General features: G+C 36.7%; 1 protein-coding gene across 4 annotated transcripts in view; it reads left to right on the plus strand.

Annotated features, from left to right (window-relative positions):
* The window catches only part of TJP1 (tight junction protein 1), a 44440-nt gene that overhangs the window by 8442 nt on the left and 20216 nt on the right, over nucleotides 1-15782 (plus strand). For all 4 annotated transcript variants that reach the window (XM_009706895.1, XM_009706896.1, XM_009706897.1 and 1 more), the window contains exons 4-15: nucleotides 487-766; nucleotides 1353-1456; nucleotides 2217-2385; nucleotides 2750-2894; nucleotides 9216-9352; nucleotides 11220-11325; nucleotides 12163-12313; nucleotides 12843-12951; nucleotides 13590-13809; nucleotides 14234-14418; nucleotides 14551-14646; nucleotides 15082-15164. In XM_009706895.1, coding sequence (XP_009705197.1) covers nucleotides 487-766; nucleotides 1353-1456; nucleotides 2217-2385; nucleotides 2750-2894; nucleotides 9216-9352; nucleotides 11220-11325; nucleotides 12163-12313; nucleotides 12843-12951; nucleotides 13590-13809; nucleotides 14234-14418; nucleotides 14551-14646; nucleotides 15082-15164 — 1785 coding nt within the window. The remainder of the gene's footprint in view (nucleotides 1-486; nucleotides 767-1352; nucleotides 1457-2216; nucleotides 2386-2749; nucleotides 2895-9215; nucleotides 9353-11219; nucleotides 11326-12162; nucleotides 12314-12842; nucleotides 12952-13589; nucleotides 13810-14233; nucleotides 14419-14550; nucleotides 14647-15081; nucleotides 15165-15782) is intronic.

A 15782-nucleotide genomic window follows, 5' to 3' on the forward strand; every position in this document is an offset into this window, starting at 1 on the left:
AATGTTCCCCTTCCTCTGTGGCTTGCATAAACATTGCTTTGGAAGATTGAGAGGCTTCAAAGTTGAGGCAAATTACTGTCAATAACACACTGAATATACAGTAGATTACGTGTTAGCAAAAGAAGTTTTTAGAAGTGCCAGTAACTGATTTGAGGGTTTAAACAAAGACAGAGGGCATTCAAATACAATGCTCTGTGAAGACAGAGTATCATGTTATGCTACAATGGCTGTTATACTTTTGTAGAAGCAAAAAATGACTGAAACAACTGTAAAAACATTCTCCTCAAAACCAGGTTTCTAGTAATCTGTACTGATGAATCTCCTGTATTAATTGGATAGAATTTTATAATGAGGATGCAGAAATTCAGAGCATTCATGAACACATGTAGGTTTTCTTTTGAGTTTTGATACTAGCTTGTCTTCTGACTTTTAGTAACACCATTAGCATTACACAGCCAGAGGCTGATACCTAGTGTTTGGTTGTAGACTATCCGAAGGATGAAGAAAATTCAGATTCCAGTGACTCGACCAGAACCTGAACCAGTGTCTGAAAATGAGGATGATAGCTATGATGAAGAGATACGTGATCCAAGAAGTAGCCGTGGTGGTCCAAGTGCCAACAGAAGGCATGAGAAGAGCTGGGTAAGAGATCGAAGTGCTAGCAGAGAGAGAAGCTTATCACCGAGATCAGACAGAAGGTCGGTTACTTCCAGTCAGCCTGCAAAACCTACCAAAGTAACACTGGTGAAATCAAGGAAGAATGAAGGTAACGTGTATGTAATTCTGTTGCTAAGACTTTTCTTGGTTTTCAAAGGCCAACTGTTTCAGACAATGTTGTGATAAAGGCTTCGTGGACTGTGTGAACAGTGCTGTTAATAATTTCTTTGCCCATTTTTACCAATAGCTAGCTGAAAACTGTAAAACTACTATTGTATTTCTGGTGATATTTTTCATATTCCAAAATAGATGTGCTTAATTAAGAGTAAAGTATTATATGTTGGGAACAAAACCCAACTGTGCACCTGACATCTGGTAGTCAGTGGCTACATACCTTCCATATACTTAGTTGAGTCTTCAGTGTCTGTCTTGTTTAGAGGAGGGAAAATTGTAGGTAGCATCTAAACTAAGGTATTGAACAACAGTTGTGATTACAGGCAGAGTTGGAAAAGAGATTGATATAATGGTAAATCCATAGTGTAATTCCACTATGGCCCTTCATGTGCCAAGTTTCCACTTTGTGTTTCCAGTGTAAATGTTGTGTAAAACAGTGTTGTAAATTTTCAGATGCCTCCCTTCTTTTTTTACTGTAGCTTCATCAGTTTTCTTTTCTCTTTTATTGCTATTATATAAAGAGTATGGTCTACGGTTGGCAAGCCACATATTTGTGAAAGAAATATCACAGGATAGCCTGGCAGCAAGAGATGGCAATATTCAGGAAGGAGATGTTGTACTGAAGGTACAGTAAATGGTGGTGGTGTTTGTTCAAAGGGAGAACTCATTAATATGTGTTCTTAGAATTAGCTATCTCTTAGTAGCATAACTATTGTTAGTAGATGATGTATCTCTTTTTATTAAATTATTTCAAAATCAATAAATTTAGGTATAAATCAACCTCTCTAAGGAAGTGGAAATTACACAGCCTTTTTGGGGTTTTGGTGGTATTCCCCAGGTCTTATTCAGACAAATAGTGCCCCCTGTGAATGCATAATAGAAAACACTTGGGATGATATGAGATTTTGGCCCTACGTGCTTAGTTATACAGTATAATGTGGAATTGTGCTATTGAGTGACGTCAGAACTTGCCTTCAGGTTAAATTTTGTTTTTTGTAGAGAATATACCTAGGGCTTTCTAATTCATACTAACAGTTTTTGTTTCAAGATACTGCTGTAAATGAGTTGGTGAAGAAAAACATACCATTCCTTACTCCGAGTGTAGCAGTGCTGGTTCGAAAAACATAACTAATATTTTAAAAGCTTTAAAAGTGGTACCACTTTTGAAAGTGATAGAGGCTTTGTCTTTGACAGATGAAAATAATTTTCTATATTATGTTATAGTTTGGATGAACCCAGTAGTTTTCCTTTGTATAGTAGTAACTTGATAAATACCGCTAGGGATTTCTAAATATCAGCAGATAGAAAACCACTATCTTTTCTGGCAATCCAGTGGGGTTTTTTTTTAGTAAGTTTGTATCTGCTCTTTTCTTACTATGTTCCAGATAAATGGCACAGTGACAGAAAATATGTCCTTAGCAGATGCAAAAACACTAATAGAAAGGTCAAAAGGGAAGCTGAAGATGGTCGTTCAGCGAGATGAACGAGCTACACTGTTGAATGTTCCTGATCTTTCTGACAGTATTCATTCTGCTAATGCTTCAGAAAGAGATGGTGAGTATAAATTAAATTATTTCCAAAGGGAGAGAAGAATTCCCTGTGTTGTGAAGTTGTGAAATACCTAAGTGGGATGAGAGGGTGGGGAGGAGAAGAGTTAGGAGTAAGGTTTTCATGTGGGTAAATTCTTACTTGAATGTGATTGACATCTACACCTTCAAAAACAGTGGAGAAAAAGATACAGTACCTATTCTTGCAATTGTTCCTTCAGGAACAACAGGAAGTTTAGTTGTTTTGAAATAATAAACATAGATTTAACATCTTCATAAAAATTCTCTACAAAAGCTTATTTCCATTTGAGCAGGTCATGCCACCATTTTAATTACAATCATTTCATGAAAAAACAACTCTTATTTAACAGACATTTCAGAAATTCAGTCGCTGGCATCAGATCATTCCAACCGATCACATGACAGGCCCCGCCGCAGTCGTTCACGATCTCCTGACCAGAGGTCAGAGCCTTCAGACCATTCCAGACATTCTCCACAGCAGCCCAGCAACGGCAGGTGATGGCAGCATTGTATTATTTTTAAATCAACTATTTAATGTGACATATAAATTGTAGGAGTACTTGGATTTATACAGTGTGACAAATGTGATGCACAACTATGGTAGTAGTAATATGGCATTATTTCAAGAGATGCAGCTGATAATGATCCAAATTCTCATAAATTTCAGGAGAAATTGAACCTTTAACTTCAGTGTTTAACCCTTTTTAAACATAATCTCAGAGCATGGTTGTAAGAATGATAATGTAAGTTTGATAGTGATGTATGTTATTGAAGCATATGCAGTTATATTTTGGTTTTTGAAGGCAGTTAGCTGCAAGGATGTTTGAGATGGCCAGTAGCACAGTTCCTACTGAATGGCCAACCTGGGTAAACTTGTTGAAATCTTGCTTTATTTAGGCATAGACTTTTTTGTGTTCCTCACTAGCCTTTAAAAGTTATCCTACATTTCTGAATACATTTCACTCCTACAAAATAAGATGTATTGCACAGCAGACTTGGCTTTTGGAATATAGTTTTTAATATTTGAATATGGTAGTGGGACACTCATGATAATTTTGAAGTAGGTAAGTCTAATTTTATATGGATTCATATAAAATTAATTACTGTATGTTTTAGAATTTTTTCTTCTACCATGTGAAACTTTAGTCTTGAATAACATAAATCTGTCCTGTTTTACATTTCCACAGTTTGTTGGAAATGGACATTTTGATTTATTGAAACAGCATTTCAACATTGGATTTTAGATTCTACTAAATATTTGTAAGAGAAAAGTTTACCTGCTGAGTGCTCATAGGTGATGGAGCAAAAGTTAGAATTGATCAGTTGCAAATTCCAAATTCAGAGCCTGTATTTGAGGGTTTTTAGATGCTATCAAAAATTCGGAAAAAAAAGAATTGCAGCTGGCTGTTCCATAAAACTTAAGATATGCCTGATTGGTTATTAATAACATTTTGTTTGCTTAAGGGGGAAATAACACTTGTACCTTCAAGGTTTTTAGAGACTGTTAAGGGTTAATAAAACTGCAAGACAGATCTTGCCTGTCTCCATGTACACCTGACTAGGGTTATGAAGAGAAGCAAAAATGTCTGTTATCCATTTATGTTGTTAGGAGGGACAACAAGGCATGAAAGTCTGTTGTCAAGTAGGAACCCCATATTAGTGGGAAAAACTTAAAAACAGGGTACCAGATGCAGGGATTTGATTGTGAAGGTTGTGAGGTCTCTATCAGATTTAAAACCTTTGTTTATTGACATACACTTTTAATGCAGTGTGAAAAGAGCTTGTGGAGGGAGGAACAACAAAAAAAAAAACTGTCGAAACTGAAACTGACTGACTGTAGTGTTAGTGCTTTCCTGTCCTGTTACAGTGGTTTAGGTAGATGGTCGCTTCCTCCCTATGGACTACACTGTCAGAAGAATTAAATCCTTCCTGAGAAGGAACTTTGAAGTTATCTCAACGCTGAATGCATCCGCTGTATCTGCTTTATGAACAAGAGCTACGTTGGCATGGATTGACTTCCTGTTGTACAGGTCCCTTTCAAGATCAGAAAATCTGGGCCCTGAGCCACACAAAGAAAAACTTGTTAAAAGCAACTTCTCTTTGTGCTGGTTATTTGTGCAAGTTCAAATCTGCTGTAAGATCAAATTAGTTGCAATTGCTTCATTTTTTAACATTTGGTGGAAAATCTGGAGGGGGGGAAAAAAGCTTGAGAACCAACAAGCTGAGGAAGAAGAGGTGCACAAAGTCCTCAAACTGAGCTTAAGGAGGACATGAAAAATGTGTAAGGTGATGAGTCTTTATTTAGACCCTGTTCTGCCAAGTGTTTGTATGTTAATGATGAGAGAAATTCTAAGGGAATCATCTTAGTCCTTTCATTCACGCTTAACTGCAGACTGACACATTTATGTGTGCACTAGAGTACAGCAATCTGCCAACAGACTTGCTTCAGTGTTGCTTTGGGGTCTGGCAGGGTCTTCAGTGTTGTCCATCTTTCAGTATTCCATGCTGGTATGTACACCAGTATGCCTACAGTTTTCCTGGATATAGAATATCCATAACAATTGCTATTTGAACGTTCTGTCAAAGCATTAAATAGCACTTGCAGTTTTCTTTAGTCTGGAGGAAGTTCACAGATGCCTCTTGAACAGTCTTTCTAAAACTTAGATTCTAGAATGTGGTGTTCTTAATTTACTAATGAAAAAGACTAACTACCCTGGTATGGTTTTCTTTGTGGAGGGTTGCAAATTGTCTATAGTTAGTCTTGAAAAGAATCCAGAGAATGAATCTTAAAAATCTCCAGCCGTAGCCCTGTAGACTTGGAGAATTTATAGCCGGCTGATACTGAATTAGGTACTAAGTGAAATAAAAGATATAAATATGTCCTGGCTTTGAGGAGGAGCTCTCTGAGCAGATCATGTTTTAAAGGTTAAGTGTAATTTTAAAAGATGCATGTAATTTTAAAGATACGCAGAACAACAACTGTTTAGGCAGAGGAAAAATGCATCTTAAATATAGAATGTTGGATAACATAAGGCAACTTTATATAATCTGTATAAAAACTGTACTTAAAAAACTAGAATGAGCAAAAGAGGTCTCTGCACCCTAAGTCAGAGAGTACTTACGGGGAAGTAAAATACATACTCTTTCTTACTTAACTAGTCTTACTGCTGACAGTAGCAAGTTGTTGAGCTAGATAAGCTTTTGGTGTGACCCATCCTGACAAGTGACGTTTGCAGCCAGATGCCAGCAAGCCTGCTAGATTACATCTCTGGGCTGCCCTTTACCCACTGAAAGAACTCCCACTTACAAACTCTCTCTCCTATGCTGCCTTCCTCACCTGGGTACTGGAATAGCAAAACGTTTTCTAATACATTTAACACTTCAGCCTCAGCGAGAATGATGTGGTAGCTTGAAGAAATACCTGTAGAGATCATCATTATTTCTGGAAGGATGAGGTTGACTTCGTTAATACAGCTGTCAATTTATATATAGCATGAGAGATTTGTTATTCTGTCCATTTTCAAAACAAGTTGAAAAACTGGCATGTAGGAAAGAAATCAACCCTATTTTGAAGGTACTTAGGTAGATACCTATTCACTCTTACTGTCTTCTCATGCTAAAAACACGTTTGGATGAGCCTGTGTGTTCATGTTTTTCAAAACTTTTTATGTGCAAACAAACATTCTGACTGTTGCAGACAATCTTTTTTGTTCTGAATTAATAGCCACAGCTGATGGCACTAGTGTGTAGCTGATGGCATTTTGTGACTGAAGATTATTTAAAAATGTGTCTCTTAGGAATACATAAAAAAAATAATGGGAGGAGGAAGTGAGGCCCTGACACAGCACAGATGTTAAACAATAGTGTGTCAGTGTAGACAGTGAACAACACTTTTGTCTCTTTGGAAGTGCAGCTGTCAGTTTTTAACCAGTTTCCATCACCTAGGACCAGTGATGGCATCAGATTGTTTCCTGTATCATCTTGCAACGTGAAATATTCAGTGCTTATTGGACAATTTAAGCAAAATCAAGAAAAATTCTACTCTCCTGCTGTTCTGGCTTTTCCTTTTTGTTCTATCGTGGTTGGGTTTCTATCAGCTTTTTCCCATTTGAACTTTGTCTTATGTAGAGTAGAACTGACCTTTTACAGACGTTTTAGTTGGCAGGGTGTTATTTGCCTACATACATAGCAGTAGCCTTGTCTAGAAGCATTTTGCTTCAGATATTTACCTGACTATTTTGTGCTATGCTCTCAGTGTTTGCATTTTAGTTACTGTTCTTGAGAGCTGTTTTCTTCCATATTTCTGCTCTTTTTTTAATAAATGTAGGTATAAAAGCAGCATAACATTGCAGTGGTTTTGGACTATGTGGAGAAGAAATGTAAAGTGAACTTTGTCCTTGTGTAGTAACTGCAGTATTTTTTGCCTTACCTTTGAAGCAAAACAGAGAAGCTACTATTTTGGAATAATGCTTCTGTTAAGTGTTAGGAGATGCTTGGAAACAGGTAGAGAGGGCTAATGGGGAAGTTTACTGCAATATCTCACTAACTAGTGCTCATTACTCAACAATCTTTGGACAGGGAGGGGAATTAGTTGTTGCTTACACTACTACAGGACATTTTTGTTTATAAGACACTTAGTATGCATTTAAAAAGCAAAATGTATGTGTCTGCTTTTAATGAACCAGGAACTATTTTCAAGGGAATGAGGAATCCAGTTGTGTTTTACTCTAGTGTTGGAAGTAAAATACATAATCTTTTAGCTTATGCACTTAGTTTTATCTACAAATGAAAATAGGCTGGAAATCTGAAAGAGGAATAGGAACACTTTTGTTGGTGAAGTGTGGGAACAAAGTACAAGGATAAATGCTTACTTCTCATTTTGCTAGATGTAATGGTTTTAGCATCGTTTTAGTCAACTTCGGAAGCCCCAAAAAGGGGTTTATCTGAATTAAAAAGGCACAAATAAGGATTTTAAAAATTAGGCCACTGTACTTTTTACCAATGACTTACAACAAGATGGTTGTTCACAATGCAAGGGTGCCTGTGCATATTCCCAGATTGTTGTGATGATTGCAGTATTTTTCTATGTTCTGGGGGTTTTTTTGTTGCCTTCAGGCACACAGTTTTAAAACTGGCAGAAGAAAGTACTGAAAAGTCTTAGTATGTCTTGACTGAATAGCTAAGCTTTGTTTCTGATGTTTCAGACTTCACATTGCTTCAGGAAAGCCCACCCTTTCATCTTGGATGAGTAGATTTGCTGGGATCTGTTTTCCAAAGTCATACTTCCAACACTTGAAGTATTGCTTCAATTAAAAAAACAAAAACAACAACAACAACAAAAAACCAAAAAAAAACCCCAAACAACCAACCAAAAAAACCCCAAAAACAAAACGAAAAAAAAAAACCAAAGAAAAAAACCCAAAACCAGTCTTTACTCTGTGTAATGGATTTTTTTGGATACATCTGTCCTTTGTGGAAAGTGATACGCGTTGTTGCCTAGTAGCACCATCTAGCTGTTGGTAGTGAAAAACTTATTTTCCCCCCCAATACAGACCTCTCCTGTATGAGAGGAGATGGACTTGCACCTGCTGACTGCTTTTGTTCTATTTGAGGAAGTACCTTTTCCCCCTCCTTGGCAATTAAGTCTGATATTGTATAAAAAGCTATGATTTGTTTGTGTCTGTTTTCTCTCAAATTCTTTGTGTATATCCTTGCTTATTTGCCAAATCTCAGGAATTGAATAGAACCTGCAAGCATCTCATTACCTTTTTTTTTTATAGAATGTACATGCTCTGGAATTAAGACTGTCTCTTTGGTGTATTGACCTACTTTTGTTTTTCCAGCTGATTATTAATGTTCATCTGCTCTGACCCTATTAAATTGTTTACTGTTCAACAGATAGCAGTATAATAGTTAACATTTCAACATACAGCATATGTTCTGTTTGATTCTGCTGTGGTACAGCTGGTAGCTGTACCTCTATATTATAGAAATACCTGATCTTTTGAGCTAAAGGAATAGGAAATTATGTCCTTTTGAGCTTTAGTTTCTCTTCTTTTAAAGAACGAGAGATTTTTTTTTTCTTTTTTTAACTTGTCATAGATGCCTTTGTTTTACACTGTAAACATATACAGGAAATGCATAAGAAGCAGTGAGTTGTCCGCTTACTAAAGTACGTGGATGACTGAGAGTGTGAGAAGCACTCCTGTCTTGTAATAGTTGTGGATTGAAGGCCTCATCCTCTCTGAAGACTGAGAAATGAGGGGCATGTTTATGTTCTCTCTTTTATCTCTGCAAAGCCCTACCAAGAGCCACACTGGCAGCACTTGTGTTCCGGGGCAACTGCCACACCAAGGGGCAGATAAATTAGCTTGATCACAGCAAAGCCTAAGAATTAAAAAAAAAAAAAAAAAAAAAATCATGATTTCTACAGGGTGAGGTGAGGAAGACCATCATAACTGCTCTTCTCCCCTTTGCTTCTCCATTTCCTTATATATCTTTCAATATACAGCACATGTGTATGACTTCTGTGCTTGAAACAGAGAGCAGTCTGTTTTACCATGTCCTTCCTCTTTCTAAATAGCCATATCTAGCAAAGTCCTTTATTAAGATGGACAAAATACTTGGCTTTAGAAATTGTAAAAATTCTTGATAATGTGATAGTCTTAAGAACAAACCCTTGTTAAATGGTAATTGGTAATTCCTTATCCACAAAACCTGAACTTTGTGAATGAAAGGATTTATTCTTTAGTCTTAGTAGACCATGGTCATAGAAACAATTCTATATGCAGCGTGGGATCTTTTTTTCTAATATAGTCTCCGAAGCAGAGAAGATGAGAGAATAAATAAACCAGGAACCGTCTCTACACCTGTAAAGAATGCAGATGATATTTCTAAAACTATGGAAGAAGTGGCAGTTGAAAGAACTGAAAAACAAACTCCTCCACTCCCAGGTAAAAACGTTAAAATATATTAATTATGCATGTTATTGAGAATGGATGACCAGTAAAGACTTTATGCCACTGCATATTTGTGGAATGATTTCTAAAGTCTTAAAACAGACTAATTATTTTTATTTCTGAATACGAACAGTCTTTGTAACCATAACCCCATTTATATCTTAAGAGTTTCAGTCCTGAAAACCTAAGCTGTGGGGTCTGCCTGTTAAATAGGGGTCAAACTTCAGTGTTTAGAGCTGTGTTTATATGTGATGGTCATAAAGAGTTTTGTTGTGATTTCTCAAGCAAGGTTAAAATCCATCATTTCTTTTCTGAAAGTCAAGAAGTGGACTGGTTCTTATAGGTTACTGTAGCAGACTGTATTTAAAAAAAGGATGTAGTTAAGCCTGTTTGGATCTGCTGTTACCAAGACACAACTCAAAACACTCTGAAGTACTTTGCTACTGTAGCACTTACCAACTACAGTCATGAACCAAGAAGGCATTTTAACAAGCACAGTACAACTAATAAAACTAGAACAAAATCTTAATCCTTTTTTTCTGAAAGGGAAGGATAAGCTCAATGGCAGCAGATAAAAGCCAGTTGGTGTAAAAAAGAAAAAACATAAGATGATATGGTGACAGGACACTGTTCTGGGCAGGCTTTCTTATAAGATTTTTGTTTACAGAATGAGATGCTTTAGTGAAATTTTAAGTGGAGAAAGAGGAGCTGTGCAGGTGGTTTAGAGGGAGCTGTTCTTGAAAGGCTGGGTACAATGAGAAAACACACATTCAATCTTGAAAATATTTGAAGACTTAAGGCACGAGCGGTGACACTTCTGCATGTAGTATTCAGTACCTTAGTGAAGAATTACAACATTCATAGACTCTGAAAGATCTTGAAACTGAAAAGAGTAGGTTTTCTGATGCAGTAGCCATTATTAAAAAGATTGTCATAGGAGGTGACCTTTTGCAGTGGTATTACAGAAGGATGCAAATGAAGTAAGTTCGTATTTGCCAAGACAGAAGGAAAGTGGAAGGAGAGTATTTATTCAAAGGGATCGTCAGAGGCTTAGGCTGGGAAAGGGTGATTAAAGACCTAAAGGAGAATGCTATGTTACTGTGTGGTAAGGACAAAAGTCACATTAGAAAATTATTGCCTCATTATTGTCTGGAATTCCCAATTTCAAACTAGTCTGTTCAGTGATTTGGAAGGAAGACAGAACAGTGGTTGGGAAGATCAGGGATGTTAGACTAGTTCAAAGCCACCCTAGTTTGAAATCAGCTTTTTTTCAAGTGTGCAGAGCTAAGCCTTAAATACAGATTCTTTGAGCATGACCAACCATGTAGCAGAGAAGATCATCCGTTAGTGTTCATTACTGACGGAAGACTGCACTAGTAGTTTCCTCCCAGTGACTCAGAGAATCTATGCAGCAGAGCCATAGTAAGTGCTTATTTTTAAGACCCACCAGCTAAACCGAAGTAAGCACTGAAGTTGCCAAACTCAGGCATGCAGCAGTAGTTCAAGTGTTTGTGGTGTGTTTATTTCAAAAATTGAATTCTTGAGGGAAGAGAGCCAGTGGAAAGTGAACTTAGGTGAGCATGAAGCCTTCTAGTTCTTGTAGTTTTACGGTGTTCAGAGTACTTCATTAAGTACAAAGGAAGTTTTGGGTTTTTTACTGAAGTAATGATTAGGCAAGTAATCAAGCTGTGTTGAATGACATGGTGAGTGTGTCTTCTCTGTTGTAAGTTTCTAATTTCACGTTTAAGTAGGATAGGGGAAGGCTACTGAAGAAGTCATTAAGCTCTTAATTAAGTTATGCTTTACATTCTCATTTTTAATTGACCAAATAGACATTTGCAATATTTTGATATTTTAATAGAACCAAAGCCAGTGTATGCACAAGGAGGTCAGCCAGATGTGGATTTACCAGTCAGTCCATCTGATGGTCCTTTACCTAATTCAACCCATGAAGATGGAATGCTTCGGTAATGTAACTCTAAACTCTATTCGAATCTGCATGCTCTTTGAGAAAACCAAGCTTTTATCCAAGGTGATGAATAACCTGTATGAACGTTCTGTTGTGAAGTGCAATATGCTGTCCTGACACTTCTGTTGAGAAATACTAGGCTGATGACTTTAGGTTTGTTCCTGAGCCTTGTTGGTGCTTACATTGTGTAATATACCATTTTTAAGTCTATTAATTTTCTATGGAAATAAGCAATTAAAATGATGAATCGGTGAAATGAATTTGCGGTGTTTCTCTCTCCCTCGGCACTCCCATGCCTCCTACTCCATCTCCAGAGAAAGGAGAGATACTGTAGCATGTTATTCTCCTTTCTTAGTATTTGGGGAGCAATGAAGAAAGGTCACTGCAGAAATGTGCAAAGTCATAACGTGGAAATGAGTCTACTTCAGCTAGATCTCCCTTATGGACATTAGTGTACATGAGAATAGATTCTAGTTTGATTTCATCTCAAAATTCATCTTAATCTCTTCAGAGCCAAAATAGATCTATATGCCAGCACAGTTCTTTAAAAGGAGAAACATTTTGTGGAAGAGACTGTCAAAGTGCCTCACTTAAATCACTGTGTTAGCGTAAGAAAAACAAACCCCATTAAACAAGTAAATACAGGTGGGCTTTTTGAAGTGCTGCTAATGTGTGTTGTAATGCTGCAGTTAATAAGCAGTTAATGGTATGCATAGTATAATATCCTCTAATTTAAATGATAGGCAGATTAGTTTTTTGCATGTGTTCAATCTCAAGTTTACTAGAATATTTTATGCTATTACACATCTAAGTGGAATACTTTCTAAATCTCTAGGCCAAGCATGAAACTGGTAAAATTCAGAAAAGGAGATAGCGTGGGCTTGCGACTAGCAGGTGGCAATGATGTTGGCATATTTGTAGCTGGTGTTCTGGAAGACAGCCCTGCAGCAAAAGAAGGATTAGAGGAAGGTGACCAGATTCTCAGGGTATGTCAAAAATGATAACAGTACAAATGTTTTGTTGTACCAAAGTAGATTTTCTTTCTGTAGTACTGAATATGTTGCCTTTAGTTCATACAGATTCTTTTTCTGTATGTACTTACTAGATGACTTAATAGCAGCAAAATCTCCTGTTAACTGTGCTGTTGCTAGGAAAGTTAGTAAGTTTCTTAGACCAATTCAATTGATCAAGTTCTTTGGTTGTTTAACTCTTGGGTTACTAAATTGTTGGAGGGCTCTCTATATTGCTGATATTTATAGATGCTTCATAATATTGATCTAAGGAATGTAAAATGAACAGCATTATTCTGGAAGCTATGCTTTTGTCAAGAAATCAAATGGGATTATTTAGAGATACAAAAGACATCTTGAGATACATGCACTTGGTGTGTATGTATGAAACTGAATTTAAAAAAAAAAATCTTAGCAAGAAGTTGATTTAGATTTCCCATTGTATAGTTAAATCTCTATTATAATGTCATATGCTAAATCAAACTGATTACTTCATTGATACCAGGTAAATAATGTAGACTTCACAAATATCATCAGAGAAGAAGCTGTCCTTTTTTTGCTTGATCTTCCTAAAGGTGAAGAAGTAACCATTTTGGCACAGAAGAAAAAAGACGGTAAATATTTGTATATTGGGAGCAATGTAATAGACTGCTTGGAACTATGTGAAAAGTGTAGTGAATGATGACCAACTTCTGGCTTGCAGGAAATTGGCACCTTAGGAAGATTATTAAGTTCTCTTTGTTTTGGGATAGGTTACTACTACAAACGAACTAGACTGATGTAACAGTACACCCCCCTACCCCCCCATAACCAACAAGACCCCCAAAACAAAACAACCCAAAAAACCCCACCAAAAATAACCCCTAGCCTCTGACAAAAGTATTGGCACTAAGCCTTGGGGGGACATAGGAGACTGTTGTAGTTATGCCATTGAAAATGATGGATTACACTGACGTATGTGCCAACAAACTTCTTTCCCAGTAAGATTCGTTCCTTTCAGGAGAACTGAATTAAGCTTCCACTAGCACCAGATTTTTAACTGAAAGTTGAATTTATGTTGGTAGAGTTTTCTATTAATAGTTATGCTGCTTAAAATAGAGCAGCTCTGGGACATTCTTGAAGTAATATTGTATATTTAAAACAAGGAGAATTAAGGGGAGGCACTGCTTTGACTAATTTTTGTGAGCATTAGGACAACACTTGAACTTACATAACACTTTATATTTTGGGGTTTCTTTTTCATTCTTTTCAGTTTATCGTCGCATTGTTGAGTCTGATGTAGGGGATTCTTTCTATATCAGAACTCATTTTGAATATGAAAAGGAATCTCCTTATGGACTAAGTTTCAACAAAGGTGAAGTGTTCCGGGTGGTGGACACTCTGTACAATGGCAAACTGGGTTCATGGCTCGCAATTCGAATTGGCAAGAATCATAAGGAAGTTGAAAGAGGTATCATACCTAACAAAAACAGGTACGATCTTAAAATACTTGAGTTGCTGTTTTAAAACCACAGTTTTAAATTCTGCATCTCTATAATGAATGATTGGAGTTGTCTGTAGGATCCTAATTTATAGAACTGATTCAACCAGAAAAAGTGACATCGTGGTAAAACAAATTGAAGTTAAGTAGCTGATCTATGGATTTGCTTTTAACCTCCTGTACAGTCCACAAAAAACCTTAAAACTTTCTTTTCAATGCAAGAGATAAGGCTATATAAAGCTTTAGAAATGTGATAATCAACCTCAGTAGTTCAATCTTGTACTTTCTAATATGGAAACAACAAAAGCTTGATTCAGCAAGTGGTAGTGTTTCTTTGGAAGTATAAGCTTGCTAGTCAAGCATTTCTTCAGAAGCTGAGTTCCTTGATAACTAGTTGGAATTTGTTGTCATCTTAGAGCTGAGCAACTAGCTAGCGTACAGTACACGCTTCCAAAGACGGCAGGAGGAGATCGAGCAGATTTTTGGAGATTCCGAGGTTTGCGTAGCTCAAAAAGAAATCTCCGAAAAAGCAGAGAAGATCTTTCTGCCCAACCTGTTCAGACGAAGTTTCCTGCCTATGAAAGAGTTGTCCTTCGGGAAGGTATGAGTTTATTCTTGCTGTTGCACGTTAACAGGTTTGTGTGGTTTGCTTTGTATTAGCCTATGTATTTGAGAGTATCTTGCATTTGTTTTAAGCAATCAATATATTTTGACTTTTTTCATTCAATTCTAGCTGGGTTTCTCAGACCTGTAACCATTTTTGGTCCAATAGCTGATGTTGCACGGGAGAAACTTGCTAGAGAAGAACCAGATATCTTTCAAATTGCAAGTAAGTGTGAGATCGGGTTTTTCTGCAGCTATGAAATCGCCAGCTTTTGCTAGATTCTTTGTTTTTACATTATTACTTTAACTGTTAACGTGTTTAACAAGACTTTGACAATGTAAAGGAATAGAGTAAATGTAAGTTCTTTCAGTGTTTGGTTGCTGATAATTTGCTGAAGGTAAAAGTAATATTCTATTTATAGCTTTTCAAATTTAATTTTAATTCAGTACTTTATCCTATTTCTAAGTACTTTTGTAAAAATGTAGTGATTTTTTATGGCCAAATTGGTGGGTAGATCTTCATGTATTATTTTGAAGCAGGAGGAGTGTCTTCAGTCTGAATTGACAGTTTGAACTATGAAATGGTTAGTTTTGTCTTAATGAGGGAATGTAGAATAAATTGTAAACTTACAACAGATTTTTGCTGTGTCCTCTTTACCAGAAAGTGAACCAAGAGATGCTGGCACTGACCAACGTAGTTCTGGCATTATTCGTCTTCACACTATAAAACAGATAATCGATAGAGTAAGTATTTTATTGTCGTCGTGCTTTTAACGCAAGAGTAAAACTGATATCAAGTGAGGTGTTTGGTGTTTTAAACATAGAAGAGGGTTTTTTTGTGGTTTTTTGCCTTCTTTTAAATGTAGAACTTCCTCATCTTTCTATTGGTTAATTAAAAAAAAAAACCCAGACCCCCCCCCCCCTCTTTCTTTCTCTGTATTAATAACTGTAGCCTGGAAGTAATTCTAGGCTTTGTTGCGGGTAATATTGTCCTCTCTCCATTAAGGCTGTGTTAAGCTGTTTCCTCTTTCACTTAAAGCCGTGGTGTGACATTACAGCTAGAAATTGTTATGGAGTTGTTAGTCTTCCCCTAGCTCAATTTACAAATTAATAACTCGACATTTTTTGTGTGCAAGGACTAGGGGGAAGGGTCCTTTAATCTCACTTAATATCCTTAAAACTTCTGACATGTTCATGATACAAGGCTCTACTCCTCACCTTTTTATTTCCTTACTTAAAAAACAAATTGCAAGCCTTTCAGATGCCCAAGTAGGAGGGGAAGCTATTCTAGTAGCCAAATGGGGATACTGCATGCTGTGTGCTGGAGAGAAATATTGCACTGGATGAAAGCTGGCCGAGGTC

Source organism: Cariama cristata, unplaced genomic scaffold (genome assembly GCF_000690535.1).
Source record: "Cariama cristata isolate BGI_N322 unplaced genomic scaffold, ASM69053v1 scaffold20738, whole genome shotgun sequence".
NCBI classification, from domain to species: domain Eukaryota; kingdom Metazoa; phylum Chordata; class Aves; order Cariamiformes; family Cariamidae; genus Cariama; species Cariama cristata.